Genomic DNA, 27,325 nt, shown 5'->3' on the forward strand with positions numbered 1-27,325 from the left:
TTATACATTAGTCTCCAGCCCGTTCATATCAACGGAACAGTGGTCCTTGTCTCTGTGCTCTCTCTTGTGGTGAGAGGAGTGAGCGTGCTTCTTCTTCTCTATCGGCCGGATCCCTTCCTCCAGCTGGATCAGGCGAGCCACGTCCGGGGAGACGTGGTCCTGCTTGCTGCCTGGCGGAGGCGGCTGGTAGCAGCCGTTCTTCTGGTTCTGGTAGGTCATCATCTGCTGGATGCTTATCATGGGCTTAGTCTCACAGATCAGAGGCACCTGGTGGAAGCAATGATCATGGAGGAGATTATTATTTCACGTTTATTGTGCCAGCAAACTGGCTTGATTGTTAATTGCAAATATATATATTTCATACAAAAAGCTTGTATCCAAGGTTGGGTAGTGACATGTTTTGCTTTTGTGGAAAAGTTAATGCAGAGTTATAGACAGCTGTCACATTGAAGCTGAAATGAAATCCTTTACAGCGGTTTCACGAGGAGTTACGTTCTGGAACTTTATGCTAAACTAAGCTAATCAACTCCTGGCTCTTGCTCCATAGTTAATGCAAACACAGAGAGCGGTCTTCTCATCTAACTCCCAGTAAGAAAGCGAATAAGCATATTTCCCAAAATGTTGAACTATTCCTTTAAATCTGCTGTACAGCCTGAATGACCTTAAAATGACCTTCTCCATACAAAGAATGACTGCATTATAAGCACTCTAAAACACACTTCAAGACCACCTTAAGAAGACAATGAACGGCTGCTTTGCAACCTCAGAATTCATTCATTTGGTCTTGCATGCTCTCACCTGCTCCCCCTCTTTGACAAAATCTTTTCTGCAGATATGAGCCATAATGCCTGTGGCAAGGGCATCACCCATCACATTGACCATGGTCCGGAATCGATCCCTAAATGATAAAATCAAAAGTCATCCACAGTGTTAATGACGCTTGGGGAAAATAAGGTATCATTCATAATCTAAAAAACATTCAGTCCTTCGAGCGTGGAGATGGCAGCCATTTGGTTCACTGAGACGTTCAGGTCTATGCAACGTGGAGGCTTATAATGTTTGAAATATATCATGGTACCTGTGTGCTGCAGTATGTTTTGTTGTTGGCTTTGACTGTGTTCAGCTATTCATGATGGAAAGATGAACCCTTACTCACAAAGCCCAATCAACAGCAATGATGAGAGTGATGTCATCGGTGGGCAGGCCCACAGAGGTCAGCACGATCACCATGGTTACGAGCCCAGCCTGTGGGATTCCAGCTGCACCGATACTGGCAGCGGTGGCCGTGATGCTGAGAGAACAGACAGAGGAGCAGAGGACATTTATTTTTATAACGTATGGGAACAAGTCTTCATCACAGGTGTACGTGATCTTCCTTAACTGAAGGGAAGTGAAGATTAGTTTGTGAGAGGCAGGAGCGCATGAGTAACATAATACAATGTATGGAGACAGCGGTGGAAAGTAACTAAGCACTAAGTACTCAAGTTGCTGTGCATAAGTACAATGTTAAGGTACTCACACTTTTTACTCCTCTACATTTATTTGACAGCTACAGCTATTTTGCACATTACTATCTGAAACACAGAACACGTGATCAGCTTACAACAGGGCTTTCCAACCATTTTTCCGCTGCGGTCTGTTTTTCAATTGACAATTTTGTGCCCTTGTGACACAGACGGGTCGCGTTCTCACACAGATGTCATGTATTGCTGAATGCTGAAAGGTGACGATGACGGACTGGTTACCTTGACACTGGTGACCTAGTTTAGTTCACAATAAGTAGCCTATCATTTTGTCGTGGGCGTGATTACTGTTTACCAGCCTGTCAAGCTTCCCATTACAACATGGCACATTTGCATTTTACACTGAAAACTTCACACAGAAATAAACTAAGCAGGTTCCTCATTTCTAGCCAATTACTGTGAATTTTCTGTAGCCCCCATAAAGTAATACAGTTAGCTAACAACATGCCCCTTGCCTTTTTTATTGGGAAAATCACATTTCCTGGTGGCCCTTTAAACTAATGTTCCAAGGCCTGGTACCAGTCCACAGTCCTGGGGTTGGGATGATGGTATGAGAGGACCCAACACCACATAAAGTAGTTAAAATTGGCTGCACCTCAACCAGCTACAACATTAAAAATGCTAATCCAACAATATAATACATAGCATCTAATGATCCACTCTGAAAGGAGCATGATGCATACTTTATGCTTTATATTCATACTTGTACTTACTACGAACATTTTGACGATGATACCTGTATGTGTTTTCAATACATTGTAGAATTGCAACTTTTCATTCAGTAAAGTATTTGTAATACTTCTTCCACCTCTGTGTAGGGAGATGTAGGGAGAGTGACTGAGACCTTGGACCTCTGAGCACAAACTGACAAACTGTCAGGGCTTGGGGGGGTCGGGGTTGGGTTAGCATGCAGATGGAACAGCTACATGGTCGGCAGCCAAACGGCACGGGAACAGGATGCAGAGAGAGGGAAAAATTATTATAATTCTGGCGTGACAAGGGAGATGAGTAATACAGGTCATATGGGTTTTACCGCCAAGGGATTATGAGGGAATGGGCACAGACTGCAGCCATGAGGAGAGGTCTGCTTAATGTTATTACAGTAGGACATGTCATGAAATTAGAGGAGGGACAGGCCATTTTCCTAGACCTGGGTGGGCCACAGGTAATGCGGTTGAAAGTTATAGGCTGGTGGTGTTGGTGGGAGGGGGACTGTTGGTGTTGTGTTTGTCTGTCTGTCTGTCTGTCTGTCTGTGTCCCCGGGGCTTCCAGACTGATTTAGCAGAAATCAGATCAGACTAAGAAGCTCATATGAGGCGTAATCTGTGTGACATTTACATATATGTGTATCTAGTAAATCCCATAATATTTTTTATTAATTCAGAATTAAACTAAATGTGTGACGTTAGATTAAATCACATGTTGCACTCAAAACACCACAAGTATGCCTGCCTCATTTTTTTTTGACCCAGATGAAATTTGCTTAAATTGTCAGACTTTGGGAGGCTTTTTCCTCAATTGCAAAATTCCTGTTTTTACAGGCTGAAAAAATACTCCCTGTGATGAGTAAACTGAACTTGATCTGCAAAATCCACATCAAGGTGCCACTTTAAGCCCTGTGCTTTTTTTTTTTTTCTTTTTACCACTAAATTAATTTATGTCATCAAACAAATTCAATAAAATTGTGGAAACTGCAGGATTTCATCTGAGTGTGCTAATCTCTTTCCTTTCTTTGACCTCCCTCCCTCGCTGACATTTATTATAGTTCATGAAAGTTTCCATCGAAAGTCAGTAAACTTAAATTTGGCCATCCTTACCTGATCGTGATGATCTGTCCAAAGTCGAGCTCATAATTATTCACTTGGGCTATGAAGATGGCTGCCACCGCCTCGTAGAGTGCGGTGCCGTCCATGTTGATGGTGGCCCCCACAGGCAGCACGAAGCGGATGATGCGTCTGTCGATGTGGTTGTTCTCAAGGAGGCACTTGAAGGTGATAGGCAGAGTGGCAGAGCTGCAGCAGCAAGATAAATGATTACAGATAATTAGTGCAGTGTCATCAATTGTGTGATACCACAAAATGCCTCTTACAGGAGCTGCAGTTGTGTGTTATGTATTACTAGGTGTGTTGTCAATCACACAACAAGGCAAAGGCTTTTGTTGTATTATTCCAATTGGTAATTTTCTCTCATTTTTGCCACCACGACACAGTTGTGAAACACCCACAGTGCCTCAAATGTGTGTATTCATTTGTCAATGTATTTATTTACTGGATCGATTTCATTGTGAAACTAGAGACCTTCTTGCGATGGGATCACACCAGCCACCCACCAACATGTTGACGTTCCAACCCATGATTACTCAGTAGTCATTACTACATTATCACACTCAGTACTCATGGGTTGGACCACTAACAGTAAGAACGACTATTAACCATGATCTGCAACTTAAAACCAATGTGGGCCAGGGGATACTTCCTACCCCCCTACCTCTGGCACCCTTGCTCAGACCACACCCATCTTCGAACTTGTTTCGTGACTGCATCTTGCAACGGTTGTGACGCTAATTTCTGTCCACCAAACACCCAGCAAAGTACTCAGAACTGCTTCTGTGGTAGTTCTCACTACAGTAGGTGTCTCCAAGATCACATTCTGCCATGTTGACACACACAGACTCGCAAGGTTTCTCATTAGCAGGAGAGCATTTGAAGAGGATGTGTCAGGAAGGTGAAGACTAATGCTAAACACACTTATTGTAAACACTCACTCACTAGTAATTCTGTTCACTTCTTTGAAAGGCTGTAACGTGTAGTGAAAAAGGCTAAAATGGTCACATGCATCCACTTCATTCAAGGTGAATTCCATTGTTCACACTATTTGCATTAATAACACAGCCTAAAGGCATATCTACTCTGACCTCTGCACTCTCTTACTTGCTAGTTATTTTTGGTTAACCATAAATTGAAGCTTATTATTATTTTAGTTGTTCTGGTAATCATCATGATGGAAACATTTAATATATACAAATAATTACATTTTCTGAAAAGCTTACATGTATGTGTTTCCTGAGAGCCCCTATAAGAGCCTCAGGTAACCTCGTATAATATTTTTATCTTATACGGGGAAATATCAAAATTTAGCAAACTTGATTAAGTGGGTTTATTCTCCACTACATGTTTGGTTCTGAAGAAATCCCCACATTTATAAATGAATATAAATGAATATAAATCCTATGCAGTGTTTAATTGTGAAGAGTCAGATCTTCCACGTTTACCTGGAGGAGGTGGCCAAGGAGATGAGCAGGGCCTGTAGAATGCCTCTGATGTAAACGATGGGGCTCTTCTTAGTGATGAAGAAGTACATGGCTGGGAGGATGAATAGGCCGTGCAGCACCAAGCCCATTACCACCGTAATGGCGTAAAAACCAAGCTTCTTCCCCATGGCTGAAGGGTCATCCATCTCCAAGATCTTACCGGCAACTAGAAACACGATCCCAAAGGGGAAATACCTGGGAAAGAAGGAAGGAAGGAAGATAGAGAGAGTGCATGTTTATAAAAACAATAAATTACATCGGCTTTTATTTAGAATGAGGGTATTTCTCATCATGTTGTCAAGTTTTAACAATCATGGTGCATTTATTGTTCAACAAGACTTCTACTACAGCCATGCTAGTGGTTCTGTGAGGCTGTACTGTGGCACAGCGGTGCTTTGACCTAACATGCTCACACTGACAAAGCTAGCAGGTAGCAGGTATCTAGCAGGCATGTTTTCCGTGTTCACCATCTAAGTTTAGCATGCAAACATTTGCTAATTAGCATTAACACAAAGTATAGATGAGGCACACGAGAATGCCGTTAGTTTTAAAGGTATTTTGTCAGATTTGATCTTTCTAATATTTGTTTCAAGTGATCACCAAAGTCATCAAGATACATTGTCTTGGAACCATGAATGGTGGTGCAAGACAATAGACAAATTATCATTATTAGTATCAGCAAATTTGGCTCACAACCTCTGCTTCTTTATTTTTTTGTTCTTTACTTTCATAGACACAACTCTTACCAGATGACAATGGCCACAATCTTCAGAACTGCCTCATTCAAACTCTGGCAGAAGTTGACCAAAGCGCTTCCATTGGGTCCCATTCTGCCCAACATTATTCCTGGATTGAAGAAAAGAAACGCAACATATGTTGCATACTTGAATTCATAAATGCATCAATTATACACCTACAATGATGCATTCATCAGTGTAAATGGATGAGAATGTTGTCAGTTCTTTTTTCTCTGCTTTCCTCAACAGCCCAACACATTTTCAAATAAAATATGCAAAGATGTGGGTGTGCCAAGACTTCAATTATCCAATTTATTTTTAAGTGTGTGCAATTGCATGTTACTATGCGAAGGTGTTCATGCCAACCACTTACCCATGGTAGCGGAAAAAATAACAATCCCCAGCACATTCATGCCTTCACTGGTGCCAGGCGATGTTTTCATGATGACGTCAGGTGGCGGTGTGAGATCCAGGGAGAAGTTCTGGACATCTGTGCCGTTGTCGTCCTGGATGCCGTAGATGTAGACTCTGCGCGTGGTGGTCTCATCTAGGAGCTGGGCCACCGTCGGTTTGGGGATGAGCTCGGGAACTCGCTGGGTTCGATACTGAACACCAAAACAGAGCACAGGCCCCAACATCAGCAGAGTGAACATGACACCAACACAGATGTTCACAGCTGCAGGTCGTCACATGATAATGACACGTGTGGCCTCATATCAGAGGTGTTAACATTTAAATTGTTCAAAAAGATTAAAACCTCACATTACAGTGGCAAGATGACAATGAATGCAGTGTTATTTTATTATTTTTGTTAATTTGTGGTATTTTCCGATAATGATGAAGATGATAGCACTAGCAAATAGTTCATGCCACAGATTTACTTAAGCTTACATCAGCAAACATATCATTTGAGTTCATCTAAAACAAAGAATTGCATAGTACACTTATTCACTTTCTTGCCGAAAGTTAAATGAGGCGATTTATACCACGTATCCGTAGGTTAAATGTGAAGCTACAACCAGCAGCCAGTTAGCTTAGCTTAGCATAAAGACTGGAATCAGGGTAAAACAAGGGTTCTTGTCATTTCTACACATTTTTGTAGAGATTACATAAACAAGATGTGTTTACTAGTGAACTTTAGAGATGTTTTGCCTTCAACCTTTTTTCTTACCTGTTGAAAAGTAGCTTGGACCAGGTTGGCTGGAAACATGTTGCTGGGGAAGAGAAGTTTGAGAAATGTTAAAGTGCCTCAGTGGATGGCAGATGTGAATATAATATAATACAATAATACATAAATAGGTATGTCCAAGGTAAATAATTACAAGGTCACAATGAATAAGAGAACAGCTGACTCACAGTGGCTGATTTATTCAATGTAAAGAAAGATGTTTACTATATCACTCTTTACTCTTTGGCTCTGAAGAAAAAAGAGTTATTGATGAATCAACAAGATTCTCTTCATGTACACCTCCTACATTTGTTATTGGCATCAATCCAATATGTGGAAATCAATGAGGGATGAAAGCTTTTACCTCGATTCAGCTCATTTGTGTTCTTCACGACAGGAATAACTATAATTGTACAGTAGTAGTAGTGGCAATGCTTTTCTGCATTGATCTTGGCTGATGGAAACCTTCACAATTATCCTCATTCCCAATGAAAGCTGCTCAGATAGTAGGATGATGATACATATAAAATCTTGAAACCTTAAAAGCCCACTCATATCTCAGCCAAGCAAAAGCATATTGAGTGCACTGCCTATCAAGGGTAATTGCAACAGAGAGGACTTCGGTGCCTCATGATATAATAAAGGAGTGGGGAGAGAAACCTGAAGATGGAAGTACGTATATCTGTATATACCCAACAACCCTAATAGACAGAGCTGAGATGAATGTCTGTTCAACAGACCAAAGACAGTTACACAGTGAAATGTAATCCCACCAGTTCCTTCAATTTGTGCATGAATTTCTTGCCCAGTGAGAGCTGGGATAGGGTTCAGCCCCCCTGCGACCCTGTACAGTATGGATAGTAGATGATCGAGCATTGTGCACTGCTACAAAGACCGTCAATTGAAGAGTACTTCAAGGTATATGTAACACTTTAATCAGACTTTTTTTTTTTTGTTGTTGTAATGATTCACACTAAATGAAGTTAAGGCCAACCGTTTTATCACAGTTGGGGAATCTATTTAGACTGTAATGAGTCATTTCTTCATAGACGTGATCACATCATGCACTATTGTATTTCCATATCATCATCATGCTTTGCAAGATTTGGTGCAAATTGATCTATCTCCAGATGCTACAACTATACAGTTTAGGTTGACTCCAGTAATGCCTTTTAATATTTGTCCTTCACCGCTAACTTAATTTATTCCAAATAATAAATAGCATAAAAATCAATGAGCAATACATTTTTGATTACAAGAATAAATAAATGACTTTAGACTGTTTGAATTACAAAATATACTGGCTATAAATCACATCAACACAGGGCTAAAATCACAATCAAAATTCAAGCAGCACATTTCAAATGCGGAGAGATTAAAGGGCGTATTGTATTTTACAGCTTGTGCATTCGACTGAATGACTTAAAAGACATATGGCAAAGATATAGCTCAGTGGACTACAGTGAGTATTCTGCACGGATTTGACCACTTAGCCATTCAGCAGCCTGTCCCCATGTCTAAGACAGAGCAAAGCAGGCTAATGACCCACTCTGACCCCAGTGCCCCTAATGCACACATATTCATACATACCGTGCTCATTATGCATACTTATCGCACACACTCACAAACAAACACTCCACATGACTGCAGACAGTTGGGCCCATTTGTGAGTGTACTGATATAGTATGCCTGCATGATAGATGAAGGCTGTAAAGAAGCTTTGCGAGATAAATCCAAAGCACAGCTGTGCTCTGTAAAACACACACACACACACACACACACACACACACACACACACACACACACAGGCACTGAGATCCCGTGAATGACGGAGCTTCACCTCTGCCACATGATCAGTCCATAGTTGGATTTCATGGGCTTGGCCAGTTTATTATTCATAACATTCTGATTGAAAGTGAGTCATTCAAATACAATTTATTCTTTGTGTGATTGATCAAAGTCAACAGAGGACGAAAGGATGGCTAAAAGACACAGTTGGGAGCTTCTATGAAGTTCATATTTCATTGTGCATTTCTGATAAAATAACATCACAAACTTGAAATTCTGCCGGTGGAGTCAACAGCTCAGCAGCTCCCCGTGTTACAGGCTGCTGACTTTACCCCACTGACCAACTGTCACAGTGACACAGTGGCTCTGGAAGCCTCGCCGTCATGCTTCTCACTGTCCCAGGTTCACCTCACACACACCCACTCCATCCTTCAGCAGCGCTAATTAGCTTAGTGCTATAACCCACAGGCACACGAGGCTCTGGGCTTTACGCTCTGACCTCAGGCATTTGCCATAACCTCAACCCTCATGAATGGCCATTCACAGGTATAATAGAACAGCTTTGAAAGAAGGTGCTGTGCACGCACCATTGATGCTATAATTAACATGCTGACATAAAGTTTGCACATTTTTCTCTCTCACACGTCTTCAAGGTTACAAACAGAACATTTTTACTCTCAGTGCTTTTAATATTTTTTTCCCCTAAATTCTGCTTTCATTAGTGCTGCAGTCGGCAAATTCACAAAATCCAAAGCAAGCACCTTTTGTAATATTTAAATTTGATTAGTTCATATTTTCCTTTTTTCTTGTCCTTTCTATTAAAATTATCTCACATGAATTTGTTGAAAATCTAACCAATTTTTTAAATGTCTTTAAACGTTTCCATTCTAAGGACCATCCGTTGCCCCAGGACCCATGAATATTACATTGTATTTGATTCAAACATGTACATTAGAAAAATCACATGATAACATGCAGTAGACATCCCATCCCTAGCTCCCATACCCAGCAAAGGCTTTATCACAGCACCTTCCCAGAGAGCACTGGCTGCCAGTCTTTTTGGCATGTGACTCTTTATAGCCAAGCAATGCTTACTCATGACACATCAGCAGTGCAACCAGAGAGGGATGTTCCTGTTTCAGATTGTTTATTATAATAGTTTCCTGAAGAGGTTAAACTCTCTAACATCCTCCAAAAATAGGCAGAATTTGGGAAAAATCTGAAAGAATACACCAAATTTTTGAGTAGCTAAACACTGGATCTGGATCCCAGCTTGGGAACCTCTATCATAGAACACGTAGGTGTTTTTACGTACATCTCTAACACACAATCATGGCTATGTGATTGCAGTGCTTATTGCTTCTGTTTTGGTATGCTTGAAAGGTAATATAAAAATGCAGTTTATTTACAGTAAAAAATGGAAGCTAGTAAACCTTGTGGCATCCTTTGCCTATTGTTAAGGCACCCCAGGGTACAACGGATGCATGTCAATCTCTCTGTATGTGTGTGTGAAAAGGTTACACTGAGCATTTAATATACGTGATACGTGAGCATCTCTTACCGAATGAGATCCAGAAGAGCGTCAGCAGAGCTGGTCATTGGCTTCTTGCTGTCTTCAGAGTCCTCCTTCTGAGCCGCTCCACCAGGGTGGATGATGTATACCATGACAATGCCCACTACCACGGCAACAAAGGTGGTCCAGAGGTAGTAGGAGATGGTCATGATGCCCAGGCGGCTGGAGCACTTGGCGTCCAGGGCAGCCAGACCCGACATCAAACTGGAGCGTGGAGATGAAGCGAAGACAGAAACAGCAGGGAGACAAAAAGACAGACAGGGAGGTAAAAATGAATGTTAGATATCTGAGAGGACTTGGTGAAACCACTGCTAAAGGATTTTCAGATGTGGATTCTTTGAAAACTGAATGTCTGTGTCCCTGCAGACGCAGACTGAATGAAAGTGTCAGCTCATTGGCATGCTGTTGCTGATGTTCAGCTAACTCATTTGGTGTTTATTTGCACTCAAAGCATTTATGGACCAAAGAAATAAGTGACACAAAATTGCACAATTAGGCTGCCGGTTATTGAATATATTAGTTAATGTTTTTGTTATAGGTTCCTGAGTTTAAATGCAGCTTTAATACTCTTACTTCGGTCTAGTTAGGAAGAAAAATGCCTCTGTAAATATATGAAACAATATCAGTCCTTTACAACAGTGTCACAAATATGTTGTGAGGAAAACAAACCACTGAGATTCAAAAGACTAACACTGATAATTATGGTGACACTCCAGATCTGAGATGTTCTGGCAGGCTTATATTCAATATTCATCCTAATAACATACTTCATATGTACAGGCAAGCCTTCAATCAGGGCTTCAATAAAGATGTGATCATACAGCTTCGATAAGATGGCAGCACTCAACCAAACTCAATGAGCCTGTTTTCTTTCATACGAGAAGCTGCCTCTGCCGTCTCAGATAAGGCAATCTGGGAAAATGACAGGGAGGAGAAAGCATCAAACCGGATGAAATGATTACCTAAATCTCTTTCTGTCTTTGTCTCCGTCTCACTTGCTCCTCTACCTTTTTCTTGTGAATTGTCAATTTAGCCCTTCTGAGCGTTCTGCTCCTCTGTTTTCTATCACAGAAAGCCTGGGGGAAGGGGGGATGAACAACTGGAATCATAAATATTATAAGCAGAAGAGAGTAATTTGCATTTCAATGGTTGGCTTTGAATATAGCCCTCCTTTTCAAGGTATTCATTTTCACTGCATGGGATATTCGCTGTACTGTTCCAAAAAGAGAAAGAAAAAGCACTCATTTAACACTGTTTGCTTCTCCGCTGGTATAGAAAATGCAGATGTCATTTGTGGGGAAGTGTGGGAAGATGTTGAAATGGTGGCACAGCGAGAGGGCAGAGGCAGTGAAAGTAGGGAGAGAGAGAGAGAGATCTTTACTGGGTCTCTTGAGCTGGGGTGACAAGATTTTTTCCCTGTTCAAAATGTAATCTGGTTTGACTTGGCAAGTGTTTGGATGGGGCTGCTGAGTCTTTCCGTGCGGCTACTGTCTGTGCTCGACCTCATCCCTGCCACCCCCCCTTTTATCGTCTTTTGAAAAATATGACGGAGAATCTCTATCTCCTTTCTCTTACAGTCACAATGTCTACATCTTAAAAAAGCATGTCATCTATTTTTTCAGCCAGTCTGTGACTACTTACACAGTTTTGAAAGACGCAAAAATGTGAGGCACAAATGCAAGGTGTGTATGTGTGTGTGATAACAGACCACCCATTTATCCATAACTGCTGAATCACCAGAAAGCTTTTGATTTTTCCTATGTGTGACTGCAAGTATGAAATAGACTGAAAGTGTCAGCGGCAGCAGTGATTTTCTGCCTGTACGGGCTGCAGGACTTCCTCTAAAAAAACTCAAATTAAGCACAGGATTAAATATTTGCACTACGCCGCAGCCACATCATATTTCTACAGATACAGAAACGACTCAGTGCTGTTGACACACTTGCACAAGAAATAAAGCCACATTTGGTCTGGACTGGAGCCTGGGATCACAACATGAGTGTGGTGGGAAAACATGCACATAACTGAAGGTCAAGGCACTTTCCCCACATAAAAAGTATAGATGAGGGCTACTGTCCAAAATGGTCACAGATTCATATTCCTAGATCATCCAAGCAAATTCTGGACTGGTAAAGAGAATTCTTGTTGAGATACCCTTAAAAAGATACCCTTCATATACTACCTCATTATCTATTCTTTAAATGTCACGAATGCAATACATATATATTCATACGCAACAGTGCAATACATACATATACATTGTTATTGTATATATTTTTTACTTTTATTTTTCACTTCAATATTGTAAATGTGTATATTTTTATTTTTTATTTTTAATTTCTTATTTTTGTACATACTCTCATTTCTAAATTTATGCTACTTTCTACTCTTGAATGGGAGCACCGGTACTGTATAATTTCCTAAGTATTAAGTATTTCTGATTCTGATTCTGATTCTGAAAAAGTGAATTCAACTTAAAGCCAGACCATGTAGCTTTTGCTGAAATGCAGCCACAAGTGGCGGTTAGAGGATGATGGTAAATGCTAAAACATAGTGTAACAGTAGCATAAGTAGAGAAAAATCATGAAGTCAGTGAACTGGCTTGTTAAGTAATCTCAGCTACACAACAATATAAAGTTTGCTAACATTTAGCTAACATCAGCCACCATAACTAAGAGAAAGAATGTATTATTTCTTCTTTCAGAAGTAACATCGTCTCGTTTTAAGGACAGTTTGACATTTTGCGAAATACACGAGAGCTTGATGAGAAGACTCTCATGTTCATTCACTACATATGATGCTGGGAAGTTATCGTTACACAACGTTAAAAAAGGAATATATCTATGCAACCTGAATTTATACCTATTGGGTTGTCAAATGGGCGATTACAGCTACTACTGTGACTGCTATTTCTTCACCCACTCATAGAAAACACGGTGAAGCCCCCACTGCTATGTGTTTATTGTCATCAGGCTTTTTCCTCAACCAGTTGAGTAGAGCTGCACCTTTCCTGAGAAATCATTTTCTGTCCTGTAATCTAATAGGGCTATGGAAGCACCATTATTACTATATATACCGTATATGAACCTGTTCTCTATTCATGGATTTCTACCACTCCTCTTCCTTCACCTACTTGTGATGCCCTTTTTCAACTCCCTTTGCGACTCTCTAGTCACTAATGGAACATATTGTATTTCAAAATCACTGGATTGCGCCTTTTGTTTTGCTGGTATCTTTTACATAAACCTAAAATAAGTCAATTCATCTTGATAGAAATACTTCTGTTGCCACAGTTGCTACTTTATTAATGCATCATCGCTCAGCTGAACGTTTATCATTTTAGTTCGGTTCATTGTACTTTGTACGCTTACACAGCCTGTGTGAATAAACCTTTGCGCCCTTTGTTGCGTCGGTCAACAAGTGCAGCTGCAGCAGCGATAGCTAAAGGGCTTGGTCAAGGATTAGATGACCTCCGGCAGCAAAATCAGAACAAGTCGAAAGTCAAGCTGAGGTGGATTGACAGTACAATGAAACATCAATCTTCTGGGAAATGGCTGACAAACAGTTTCAACTGAATTGTGCTGCATTGTATGTCCAGATGTTTGGTGCAGAGGTTTTTTTTTTACTTTGGGAAACCAGAAACTGCTGCCAGGAGATCAAAAAAATTACATTTGCTATTCCAGGGATTTACCTCATGACCCCCTACCTCATCCTCCTCCCTACTCTGTGCATTTAAATCTGATAATAATATCACAGTCAAATGTCTTATTTTTGGTGGAATCGATCCACAAGTCCTGTCTTATCTTGAGATATCTTTTGATGTGCTACTGTCTTGTGAGGTGGCAGCAGCCATGAAACCGCTAAAAACTTCTGAGCTAACCGATAAAAACATCAGAAAATGAACAGTAATACATGATTAAAAGATGAAAGATCTTTCTTATTTCATTCAATTGACAACTCAGCTATTAAACTGACAAAGTTTTCTTTTATCTCAGGCCAAATTATTGCAACCAGTTACTGATTCATCAGCAGATTATCTAGAAGTTTTAACATTTAATTTGTGATACCTCTGCTTTGGGGAGATAAGCACTCTAATGTCATTTCGAATGTGTTCTGTGTTTTATTCTCCCGCGTGGGATAAATGAAGGTAAAGAGATGAATACTCACACCCACAGACTGTCCTTACAAACTGACAACCAGTGTCATTATTCCAGACATCATTTCACTGTCCAATACGATGTGGATAGGTTTGTGCATATATGCCTTGGAAAACGTTGAAATCCTATACGCTGTGCTATATATGCACTATGTTGCCAGTAGTACTCAAACATTTTGGTTTGTGACTCCTTAAACCTGCAATAACTGATTTTTTGGCCAATTAGAGGCAGCGGAAACAAGCTGTGAACACAACACCGACATATTATCACCTTTTAAGTTGATATGATGAACTTGTTAGCAGAAAGTTGTGTATCTGTACATCCAGCAGTTGCGTTAGCAACAACATTGGCATTTATTTGGTGTCTCATTAGCTGCTAAATGCTCCACTATGTTCAATGACTGGACTCTTGATACTAAAGACAGAGTTTCTACACTGAGATCTCTGTCCTCTGTCTGATATCTGAGTCACGGTGGGATTACAGTGCATTGCCTGCCATGTGTAGCTGCCTCGATCGTGAGGTTTCCAGCACATGTACAGCTGATCTGCCACAAGATTTTTGGACCATATGGGGCTTACTGTCCTCCCTGCTGCACCTTCGCTGAGCAAGAGCATTACAGTAATCCTTCGTCCACATGAAAAAAAGAAGGCCAAGGCTCCTTGGAGAAGGGTCATCCATGACATCCATGACCTGGTAGTGACACTGTGGCCTTTGTTTCAGCAGCTCAGATCGATGTGGCCTTGTTTCAGGCCACATCAACTTCATGGCAGTTTCATTATTTGATGTTCCAGGATTATTTAGTCTCTAGATGTCACACTCCAACAACAGCTTTATAATTCAGCATACAGTAAGTGTGGAAAAGAGAGTTTCAAGAAGCTCACAACAGCTCAGACAAGACTAGTAATGGGTAAAAATATATATCAGGAATCCAGGACATTTCCATGAACTTGCCACAACATGGAATGAATAATAAATGAAATGTATTGACTCAGTAATGGGTCCTTCCTTTTGGCCTTCAAGGCTTTTTCAAATCAATCCCTTGCCAGTTAATGAATCAAAACAGCACTGAGAAGATGTGATAAAAGTCTTAGAACCTCACTGAGCATTAAGATGTTTTGTTTGTTTGTTTGTTTGAGGAAAAAGGGCAATGGTCGCTCTTTTGAGAGATCCGGTTTATGTCAGCTCGTGTCAATAAGTCTCGTATTTTAGGTTCTCAATGACACGCCTGTCACCCTGCTGACAAGCGTCACTGCAGGAAAGTCAATACAAGTCAGTGTCTGTGAGAGTAATGCAACCAGTTTAAAAGAAGGCCGGTGTTGTTGTGTAACGTGTTATTAGTGGTGTATTGATCCAGTTATATGGAGATGTGGGGACACAGGACACACGTAAATGGGAGGTCTAGAGAAGCTCTTTTCACCGTTGCTTAGTGAAAAATACTGAGCACAAAACAGACATCATGATCTAAGCAATTAATAAACAATTGATTTAATGAATTAATATTTTCTTGAGTTTTGTGCGCTTAGTTTGGGTTACTGTAGTTTTATGGCCATCAGGACACCGCTGTGTGTTTATCTGTCTCTCTGTATGCTGAGATTAAGAAAACCAATTCTCTATAACCCTCATGTTCATCTAACGGCCGCAGCCTGACCTTCTGAGCTGACCAATAACATCGAGCAGACAGCAGTCAGATGCTCTGGTTCTGCTTTGCGGAAATGACAGAAAAAACAATAACATTATGTATTAAGAAACAAACCCAGCAGTCAATAAAAGAACTTGTGAAAAACTACCAGCACTCGACTGCTGTAGCTCGATGAGGTAACCGCAAGCCAGCTGGGACAGCACTAGTCATAACATTCTCTGTACTGTGCTGGCATTTTGTTCACCATTGTGCACCATCAATAAAACGTTACTAAAGAGGGAAAATAAAACTCTCAGAGCTAGCTCATTAGCTTGGCTTGGTCGCTAATGGGACAACACAGTTCACACAGCCTGTCAGCAAGCCATGTCTCTTTTGTGGAGCAGTTTATACTCGGACAGAAGGAGGTTAAATAAAAGTGAATGATGCAACACAGCTAATAAGCCACAGTAGCTTCCTGTTTTTCCCTCATAGGTCAGCACCACAGACTGTGTGGTAAAAACTGTTAAGGCAGCTTGATAGTGGTCAACAAGTGATTCCATTGGAATGAATTGAATTGCCTGCGAAACCTTTTAAATTCCTTTGTGACCAGACGCAGAGTGTCAACACAAGATAAAACACTTCAGCAACATGATGTTCAAGCAACTGAGGTCTGAAGGCAAGAGACTTGGGGACATTTGGTCGTTACGCCTTCCTTTCAACAAGATCTTACTTTGAAATGTTATGCTCTTCGATGTCGTATACTCTAATGAGTATTGCGGTTCATAAATGTGGTCTGACAGCCAGCTGATTGGACATTGTTCCTGAGTGGCATCACAGAGGGAGCACTTGATGAAATATCTTAATAATTTAAAATGAACTCAGGTACTCTTGAGGTGCAACCAGCAAAACAAATTAGACTGCATTAAGCTGAGGGGACGCACACTTCATAACCTGCATGACTGTGACATTTCTGCAGCCTGACAACTAACCCTCACAGTGTGCCTTTATGAGCACTTGGCATGTGAGTCACCCTGACATCCAGGAAATGGGTACAAGGATTTACATTTGATGCTATGATCAGAGTCCATTTCACTCCTTGTTCACTCATACATTAGCGCTGTCTCAAGTAAATGATGCTAGCCTATTAAATCTCCATTTTCTTCTTTTAGTCAGAGAGACATCCCCATTATCTGGCTACCAAGCCTAATCTATCATGCTCCTGTGTGAGGGCTAGAAATAAAGCAGTGACGAGTAAAATCTCACCGTGAGGGGAGAATATCCACACAAAAAACATGATTACATTTCAATCTTAAATCCAAAAACAGTGGGGATGAAATAAAATTCAGGACAAGGTGCCCAATTAAAACTCACAGGAAACAGACGCTGCTCCAAGAAGAACAAAAGACAAAAGAGATGTTTCAGATGCACACATTTTTATCTCAGGGAGATGTTGTGCACCATACGCAAGGTTGTCGATTACGTGTTTGAAGTTCAGTCTGTTTCTAAGGACGCCCGTGGCTGAAGAATGACCATACATTCACTGTAATTTTCTGAGGTAAACACCTACTATATTATTTAAATAAAACATGCTTCCAGGCTATATGTGATTCATATTTCTTGAAACTTTGTAAACAACCTACACCCACTCAGACACGATTTTCAATGCTCATCGTCCTTGCCAATTATTTCTTCTTCATTGTGTGTAACAGTGAGAATTCAACTTAAAGCTGCACATGGAGAGACTGACTGAGAATAAAATAGGTATCAAATGCAGACAAATACAGAGGAAAAAACAGCCATCGTAAGCAAGAAAGACTCATTTACACTTCGCTGCAACATTCACACAAAGGCAGATATCAGCACTCCGAATAGTTTGGATAAGCCATATGTTTGTGCGAATGCTGCATATCATTAAACTGCTCTTCACCTTTGACCTTCAGATCTCAGCCAAAGCAGGAAGAGCTTCCATGGGCTTTATCAAAACGTTAATGCTGTCTTTAAGCAGAAACCACAATGAAAAATGAACAAACATGTATATTTTTTCAAAATCTAGCTCTATTTAATTTTCCATTTTAATCACGATGCCAAAGCGAATAGAAACATGGAACATAAGGGGGCAGTAAGTGGAGTGGCCATTGATTCTGTATGACGCGCTCATGGGATAATCTGATTTCCGCTTTGGCTGGTGCGCAGATGGCGCTGGGAGGGAAAAAAAATGGGGACAGGCAGGCTATAGGGCCGGGGCGGATATTCACCCCTAGATAAGCCCTACTGTACCATGCACCGTGTCAACCAGCCGGTCTGTGCATCCCAATCTAGATACACTCTGCCGTCATCAGTGAGCATGGCAGAAGACGCCTGTGGCTGGATTGATGTGAATGCCTGCAGAGGGCTGCAGATATACAGATATGTTGCTAATCATCTCAGAGGAGATGGGAGTGAACAGATTTTGATTAGTCCAAATATAACAGCTGTGAGGTAACAAGCCATGCCTTCCTCCTTAATTATCCTTTATTGCTTCCATCAAGTCACAGGCAGGCACCATTGCTTGTGTTGCAGACTCAACAGGAGCTCCAGCAGCCCAAGTTGAGGCTCAGCGTGTTGAATCTTTGGCCTGATTGCTTTTACACTGCCGTGTGCTGAAGTGGTGTGTTGAATTTAGCTGCATTTGGTCCACTGCCTGCCTGCACTGTCTCAGATTAGTTGTAATTAACGTCTCCTGCCCTCACATGGCTCCAGTGGAAACACTGCACTGAAGTGATCTCCTGCTCTGAATCCGTGAAACAGCGGGAGTGGGCTGTGAGCATGCATAAATGCACAAACACATACTCTAACTGCCCTTTGCAGGGTAAGACAGAAAGGGAAATATACAAGAGACAGACACAGAAGCACAGAGAGATAGAGACAGAGAGAGACAGACAGAAAGAGACAGAGTGAGGATTAACTTCTCATCCAGTCTTTGCTGTTGCATAGATTGTAAGTAGCTTATTGCACAAAGCACCCATGCATGTAACCGGTGCGTTTGCATGATTTGTTTTGGGAGTTTTTTTGTGTGTGTTGGACATCACTGACCTCATGCAGGCAACTAAGAGCTTTGGGCCTAAAATAGTCAAACGGGAGAATCTGGCAGGCTGCACGCTTCTAAGAATGCATCCGAAGCTATAAAAGGGCAACAGGTTTGCTGCAAACATTACTCTTTAATCCTTGACGTTGAAAAAGGTAATTGGGTGCAGTAAAAAAATCTCATCTAGGTTGCGCTTTTCATCTACATTAATCGCCATGCACAGCCAGAGTAGATCCTCCTATAGGCAATGCATACAAAACTCATGACACTGTGTGGAGAATACATGGCCCATTCATCCATTAGCTATACCCACTTTGCAGGGTCGCAGGGGTCTGGAGCCGATCCCAGCTGACATTGGGCGAGAGGCACTGTATACCCTAGACAGGTCGCCAGTCCATCACACGGCGGACACATGGAGACGGACAAGCATTCAAGCTCACAATCACACTTTACAGGCAATCTAGAGATGACAATTAACATAACCTGCATGTGTTTGGACTGTGGGAGGAGAGTGAGAGATCACGCAAACTCCACACAGAAAGGCCCCAGCTGGCCAGCAGGTCCGTTAGTAATTTCCTCCAGACTGCTTTGCGTACTTCTATCTGTAACAAACTCTCCTCCAAAAAACTTGAGGCCTGCTTCAACTCTCAGTTCTTTTAAATTGAGGCTTAAAACTTATCTTGCACTGCAGTGTAACTGCATTGTAAATCCTATTGTCCTGTTTAATCCGTTTCATTCAAGTTTAGTATTTGTATCTTCTATTTTTTTGTTTTACTCTTTTTAAATCCTGCTTGTCATTGTCTTTTTATATTTCCTTGTGTTTCTTTTGTATTTTGTCTTAATGCCTTTTTATGTCAGAAAGAGGTGGTCACTGATGACAGCTGATTGGCTCGGGCGTCAGGCTAGAGCTAAAACGCAAAATGAGCTCATTCAAGGTAAAAGATTTATGACGCAGATGCAGCCATGACAAAGAGCAAAAATGACCCACAGGTGTGGGATACTCATTCAAATAGACTAGATTCAAATAGCTCCCAGGCTGGTCAGATTTCGTGTTCCATCTATTCTGAAGATGAGATGAGGCATGTGGTATGTAGGTGGAGGAGAGTGACAATGATACTTGCCCAGTGAGTTACTTAAATTTGGTTCAATTCATTTCCGCATCGACAATGCAATTCAACAGAAGCACAGGACATCGATGCAACAGGCGATAGTGATAAGAATATCAACACACACACACACACACACAAACACTTGCAAGGCATGCAAGTGTTTTTGTGTGTTTACGTGTGAGTGTGTGTGTGTGTGTGTGTGTGTGTGTGTGGAGCTGTGTTGCTCTTACCTGGATACGACGAGGGGCAAAATTAACATTTTCAACATCCTCATTAGCAGCTCTCCGGGAAACTGGAAATACTTCACCTCCTGCAAGTGGAAGAGAAAAACACACACAAGTATTTTACTCCATATGGTGACCTGCATTGTCCCTGTTTGTACTGGTGACATCTGTCGTGTAATGTGCTAATTGCTGTGGAGTTTTTTTCACTGCACTTACAAACCATCAGGCATTGTTTAACACTTTGGAAAATACGCATATTTGATTCCTCTCCTAGAGTTAGCACTTTATATCTCATTTATTTCATCCGACAGTGTTTCCTGGTCGTTTCCAGTCTTTGTGCTCAGCTAAGATATCCAGTCGGCAGTAGCTTCATATTTACCGTACATGCACAAGAGAGGTATCAATGTTATCATGTAACTCTTGGCAAGAAAACGAATACGCATATTTCCCAAAATGTCAAACTATTACTTTGAAAGTACTAAGGATTTTTTCTGAAGAATCCTGGTGACCTCAATTTTCACAAACATGGCAACAATACAGAAAGATTTTTATCAAATAAGATGCTTATATCTAAACCAGACCTCTGCCTGCTTTTGCAGCTTGTAGGAAAGAAAATCTGATGCACTTTTAGAAGTGGCTGTTGCTGCTCTGAAATTGTGACAGGAACTAAGCAAAGAAAGAGAACACACTGTGCAGTGCTTTATACAATATATTATTATTGCTCTTATATATGGCAGGAATGGCATTTTGACATGAAAAATGTCAAACTGCCTTTAGTTTTTATGCTCTTTATTGCTAAAATAGTCTCCCAGAGGACTTGAGATTCCTTCATTTTTTCACATCCAAAAGAAAAAGCCGTAAACTTTTCTTTTTCCAGTTTCCTGTCAATGATGCCTGTTGCCTTTCAGTAACTTTTCATGTGTCTGTGTGAGTGTTTGAGAAGAGGGTCAACAGGTATAAGCAAGATGTTTTTAGTTATAGCCTATTTCAATTATGTTGATGAACTATGAAGTCAATGAAAAAAAGACATTGTTTAAAAACAAGACTAAAACTCTACAGCCTAGCTAGCGGCTCTGTGAGGCTGTACTTCAGCACTCAGCTATGAGCTAAATGCTAACGTCATGATAACCTGCTCACTATCAATGCTGCCATGCTGATGTAGTTTAGTGTGATCATGCTAACATTTGCGAATTAACACTAAAATCATGAACGTCTGTGCAACATTTTATGGCAATCCATCTGATAGTTGTTGAAAATGGTCACTCTAGACCAAAATGGTGGACTGACTGACCAACTGACATTCCCATGCCTAGAGCCATATTGTTAGTATGGCTAAAAAAGATTGAAACAATGGGGAATTGAATATCCTGTTGCAAACTGTTTGCGATAGTTGGTCTGATGGTTGCTAAAGACAGCAGTCGGATTGCTAATCAGTCATGGTAAACATGAGTTTCTTTTAAGTTTTATTTATATTAAAAGTTATGTTACTATTGTAAAGTGGCTGTGATCTGGAATTGTTTTAAGTACTTATGTGAAAATCAATCATCTGAGATCATAGAGGAGTCAGATACTGTATAAGGCATTGGCAACCTTTGCAATAAATCAAACCACCAAATATACATAATCACCTACACAGTGTCCGTGTTGTTTTTTTTGTTTCTATGGGTTTGATTTTAAGCAGCCAATGTAGAAGTGTTGGATATCAGAGTCTCCTTAAATGCACCAAAGAAAGACAGTCCCTACCTGCAACTATGCGACAATAAAAAGTTTTGTTATTTAGTTCATAGCAAATTTCAGGACTCTACTAGTGGATCTCTGGTAGTACAACAACATTGCTTCCAGCCGCAAGCAGGCAGCTGTTAGCGAAAAAGCTCTGGTGTATGCTACCTGCCCAGCACCAAACGACAGAGTGACAAAGTTAGCGACTAGCTGGTGAACATCATGAAGCATCTAGCAGTTAAAGAGCCAGATAGTTGGTATTGATGATTGGCCAGATGAATGCTAATGTTGCTCTGTCTCTGCTGGATGTGTAAATAGGTTCCTTTTTGCTAATATGTTCACCAAAACAACCACAAAGGTGATAATATGTCACGGCCAAACAAACAAACAAACAAACAAACACACAAAAATCAATTAATGCATGCATAATATTATATAATTATGACATGAGGGGGAAAAGCCAGTAGAAAAACAAAACAAAGGTGAAGAGTTGGGAATGAAAAAAAACGAAATTTAAGTACAGCACATCTGTGCAGTGAGATGATGGAGCAATAAAAGCTTTTTGATTCTGTTTTGGAGTGAGAGAGCTTTTAGGCCAAATGGCTGAGTGAGCACATGTGTGTGTGTGTGTGTGTGTGTGTGTGTGTGTGTGTGGAGTGGGGGTGGGGTTTCTGGTACATCTGTATGTTTTGTGTTGCTGTATATGTGTCTGTGAACATAGTGTATGTGCATGTGTGTGTGTGTATATTGTCTGTGTGCAGGAAGGACAAGCTGTCTTGGCATCTGCTAACAGTGGAACAAACGCGCTGGCCGTTTCTGCTAGATGTTTAGTGCACTCATAGGCACACAAACACACACGCACACAAATCCATGAGCTGGCATGGGAACATGTCATTTGTGCACAAATAGACACATATGAATGTATGACGCTTGTCTTTACATGTATACAGCGTTTTATTAAATCCCTGCCTGTTGTTTATGACCAATTAATGCTGAGATCATTTTATGTACTGCAGCTGGGCAGACGAGTTGAGCAAATTATTTCACTTGTTTAGTAGGAATAGACTGAAAATATATTTTGAACTGCAGGTTGAGACACAGGTCATGTAAGAAACGATCCACGCTAAATATTCCACAATGTTAAATAAGTATTATCAGTGCATAAGGTACAAAGACATTTTTGTGAATACGTGGCTTTTAATTAAAATTCCCATTTAAATACCATAGCTTTTCATCAAATCTTAACTCTGCACCATACATGTGTTCTTCAACATTTTATACTGTTTAATTTTCTTAACTTTATTCTATTTTTTAATGCAGTCTGCCATTCTGTGGTCTCAATGACTTACGTGAAGGCTGAGTTCTTGCTGCTTGTCATCCCCTGTCTATCTCCCACCTTTCCCCTCTCTCTCATCTGTCACTATCAATTAAAAAGGCAATCTTCAAAAAAACAAGAATTAGCTGTGTATGAAATGTGCAACAGAAATAAACTTTTGTTGGTATGTCATTTATCACTTTCATTTCTTCTAGACTGGGCACAAAAGGATGAAGGTATTTTAAGAACTGAAAGCCAGTAACTTCTTGATTGTTTGGGCTTATAGAAGGCGCCCCAAGGCCAACACATTTCATGAATGCTACGTATAAATGCAAGCATGCGTAACACTATAAAATGCACACACACACGCACACACCTAGGCTCTAAACTCTGGCTTTCACCTTGTATTCGTTAATGCAGTGTGGGCATGGCTGTCCTCACCTTTGTCTTCAGCTGTCAGCCATTCAAATCTAATCCACCACCATCCTCTTCATTCTACACTTCTACAACAGAGTGCTTACTGAAATAATTATTTGGCTGTCTTTATATGGGACTGAAATCTGTAATTAAACAAATAACTATTTTGGGAACCACTTGTTGTGGACATTGTTCACTTTTTATAGTGAAGATGAAACCTCGATGTCAGTGGGTTCAGGATTGTTGAGAGGCACTCCTCAGGCAGGTAATAGACTATTTTCTTTCCTCCTGTTGACGGAGTGAATATTGACCTGGCAGGCTCGGGGTGGGCAGATTGTTTAGCCTGTTGACCACAGTCCCAGCTCACTGTGTTTGTCTCTCCATAGAAAACCACATTCTCCCTAATCTGTGTTATCCTAAAATTTGTAAATCACTAATTTTAACCCCCAGTGACTGGCAAAAACAAGCAAACTAGAGCTGCTCGGTGTGTTTTACCACCATAAAAGCTAATTAATTAGCTCTGTCAATATACTTGTTTTTACATTTTTCATAGTTTTTGCTATGAATAATATGATGTTTGAAGTGTCCTAAGGTTTGTTTTTGACCTTGGAAAATGTAGTATTTAAAAATGTTGCATGACATACATTCACCATAAACAACCACCTGTTACCTGATAACTGCACCATCTCCAAGGCTATAAGATGTGGCTGAAAGTTCAGGAATAAATCTAGTAAGTGGGCCTTGAGTTAATTTTTTTGGTCAAAGATCATACACTAGAAAATGTTGATGGTCATAATTAGCAAATGTTAGTATGCTAACACTCTAAACTAAGCTAATTAACATGGTAAACATTATACCTGCTTAACATCAGCAAGTTAGCATCGTCATTTTGAGTATGTTAGCGTTTAGCTTTAACCACCGCTATGCCTAAATACAGTCTCACCGAGCAGCTAGCATGGCTGTAGACTCGTCGTAGAGATTAGAAGTAAATATACCTTAAAAGCTAAACAGACTTTTTGTGACAAATTCTTGCTGTCATGTGGGTTTTAATCCGCACAGGGAGCCATATACAATCACAAACTTATCAGAGGGATCAGTTCATTGTTGGGTTTGATCTTTTCATGGGATTGATAATTATCAGAAAAATGTGGAATACTACCAGAGTTATCCTTTAACAGGTTAATATCCTTTGTTTACATCAGATCCCCTTTTGCTGAAGATCTGAGAGTGTCTCAGTGTGTGTCCTTGTAACTCTTATTCTTAATTCTTCTCCTAAAGACCGCCATGAGCAAACTCCCCCATGTGGTGCACAATTCCATAAAATTAAGTTGCAGCAAGTAGACCCACATTTGCCTGCAGCGGCGTGTTCAGAATTGATTTAATTTCCATTCTTGTATTCTGCTGCTTTTGTGTGCCTATACCAAATAGTGGGAGGACAGAGAAACATAAACTAACGTGAGGCATTTTTCCAGCTCACTGTCCTCTTTCCACTTGGACACAAAGAGAACTTTACCTGCAGACCATGTGGGAGGATAAAGTGATTTAGCCTTTTGTTCACCACACTGGAACTGTGCTGTGAGCTCCATCAGCAAGTGTCAGAGACTAAAATGTATTTTCCACTTGAATAAATACGAGAGTTTGTTCACATGCACACTGACTCTTAAAGGAGATGCATGCTCGATATGTGAAACAGACGATCGCTGTATTTATCTCAGCAGTGCTTTGGCACTTACGCAACACATGGATCAAAACAAAATCACCAGGACGGCACACATTTGAAGTTCCCCTGTCTCTCGCTAGAAATTAATTTGACAGCACATGCATGCTCAAACATTAATGGCAATGCCTACACACGTCTTACATCATAGACACAAAAGCCCAATGGGAAAAATGTCATCATCCAGTTTCTAATCCATTTCATTTTTCTGTTCTGTTTCAAAACCCCTTAAAATTGTAGCCTTCAGCTTTTCAGTCAAATTTAGTTTGACACATGCTTTCTCAGCAATTCAACCTTTTTTTTTCTTTTTCAATCATTATCAAACACAAAGTGCTAATAATATGAGAAATAATAATCCAGTAGCTTGCAGAAATGTTATTTCTCTGTTAATTTGCAGCCCTCTTAGCATTCTCTGAATTCCACATATTTAATTCCACTTTCCACTCAGTCTTGTGTGAATTATATAAGTGAACACGAATGGTACGTTGTTGACTTGATGCATCTGTGAGTGATTGACAACTAATCTCCCTACCGGCAATCCCTTTCCATGCATGTGCTGAGTCCAGCTGAGAGGCTACAGGCAATCTGAATGACTGATGAGATACTGTTTCACGTTTTAAAATAGCAGAACAAAAAAAACTATTCCCTTTCTCTTGCAGATGTGCCATTACAATGTGCCTGTTGCAGCCGACAAATTGGCTTTTGGATGAGTCCATTGAATGCCATTCTAGGAGCACACAAACCACTTTCATTTGGCGTTTCTTTCTTATACTCTCATTAAAAACATCTGTCCGAGGCTTATTCATGCTGTATTTTTGACACAGTGACTTAGGTGAAATTGAACAGCCATCAAGTCCTTTCCTCATTCCATCTGTCATTGCTTGACTTTGACTTTAATGGTCCTTTTGTGGTTGATTATAGTGATGAAACATATATCTTGGTGGAATTAGATGAAAAATAAGGTGAAAACATATATATATAATTTATAGGGAATGTGTATGTGTGTGTGTGTGTGTGGTTGAGAGTGTGTACTGTGAATTCAAAAATCCAGTCCCCTCGTGGGTTAATTGTGTGGTTAAGACTTGGTTTTAAGGTTAAAGTGAGAATAGATTAAGGTTAGGGTAAAGTTTGGGGTTTGGCATGTAGCAGATATGGCAAAGCCTCCAGGGACTGAATGTGAGTCAGAGCCCTCACAAAGATAGTAGTACATGTTTGTGTGTGTTTGAGAAAATGCTGGTGTGTAGCACATGGAGTGGAGGTAAAGAGGCAGCTGCAGGGAACAGAGAATTGGGTAATCTCTTCTATTAGGAGTTGCGGCACCTGAATCCATCTCGGCATTTAAGAAGGAGATGGGGTCACGCACAGACACTTGACGGGGGGGCGGGGGGGGGGGGGGTGCAGGCAGGCGGGTGGGCTGGTGGGTAATGTGAGGGGGAACCAGGGGTCACAATCACCACCGGGCATTTTAACCAACTAACCTGCTCGGAGAGCTGCTTGCCTCTGAGGAAGAAGCCCAGCAGGCAGCCAATGACCACAGCCAGCACAGACAGGATGAGCAGTCCGTTCTGCTTGCAGACATTCTTCACCCGCCCCCACACTTCATCCAGAGCCACCGCCATCCTCCTCCACCACTTCCACCTCCTGCTTGTCCTGGTCCTGACTGCAACTTTCGCAACCCCCCCTCAGAGAAAACCACCAGAGCGACCCCCCACCCTTTTACCACTTATTCAGCCATATAGAGCCAGCACTGAGCCAACAGCCACCACCACGCTGGATGAAACAGCAGAGTGTGGACGCAGCGGGGTGAGATAGATAGATGCCGACTGATGAAGGAGCAGTAGGGACTGAGAGAGAAGAAACAACTGAGGAAGGAAAAGTTTAAAGAA

At 40.9% G+C, this 27,325-nt stretch overlaps 1 protein-coding gene across 3 annotated transcripts; it reads right to left on the minus strand.

Moving 5' to 3' along the window:
- On the minus strand, window positions 1–27,058 carry slc1a7a (solute carrier family 1 member 7a). Of its 3 annotated transcripts, none has more exons than XM_070919708.1 (11): window positions 26,918–27,058; window positions 20,278–20,357; window positions 10,088–10,303; window positions 6,742–6,784; window positions 5,944–6,175; window positions 5,580–5,679; window positions 4,795–5,028; window positions 3,341–3,535; window positions 1,157–1,291; window positions 799–898; window positions 1–267 (listed from the first exon to the last, which is right to left on the minus strand). In XM_070919708.1, the coding sequence occupies exons 1-11, from the start codon at window positions 27,056–27,058 to the stop codon at window positions 1–3; spliced, it is 1,743 nt and encodes a 580-aa protein (XP_070775809.1). The 3 variants fall into 3 exon arrangements, with proteins under 3 accessions (XP_070775809.1, XP_070775808.1, XP_070775806.1); XM_070919707.1 differs by having other exon boundaries at window positions 793–898; XM_070919705.1 differs by having other exon boundaries at window positions 5,944–6,246; window positions 6,723–6,784.
- Between the last annotated feature and the right edge of the window lie 267 nt (window positions 27,059–27,325).

This window comes from Enoplosus armatus, chromosome 14 (genome assembly GCF_043641665.1).
Source record: "Enoplosus armatus isolate fEnoArm2 chromosome 14, fEnoArm2.hap1, whole genome shotgun sequence".
Taxonomy (NCBI): Eukaryota; Metazoa; Chordata; class Actinopteri; order Centrarchiformes; family Enoplosidae; genus Enoplosus; species Enoplosus armatus.

What these genes read in the sequence shown, in the direction of transcription:
- slc1a7a (XM_070919705.1), bottom strand. Translation starts at nt 27,058, where the DNA reads ATGGCGGTGGCTCTGGATGAAGTGTGGGGGCGGGTGAAGAATGTCTGC. An exon ending in GCTCTTCTGGATCTCATTCG is followed by an intron (nt 6,785 to 10,087) that starts GTAAGAGATGCT and finishes TCTCTTCCCCAG; the next exon opens with CAACATGTTTCCAGCCAACC. An exon ending in GGTAAGAAAAAAGGTTGAAG is followed by an intron (nt 6,247 to 6,722) that starts GCAAAACATCTC and finishes GACGACCTGCAG; the next exon opens with CTGTGAACATCTGTGTTGGT.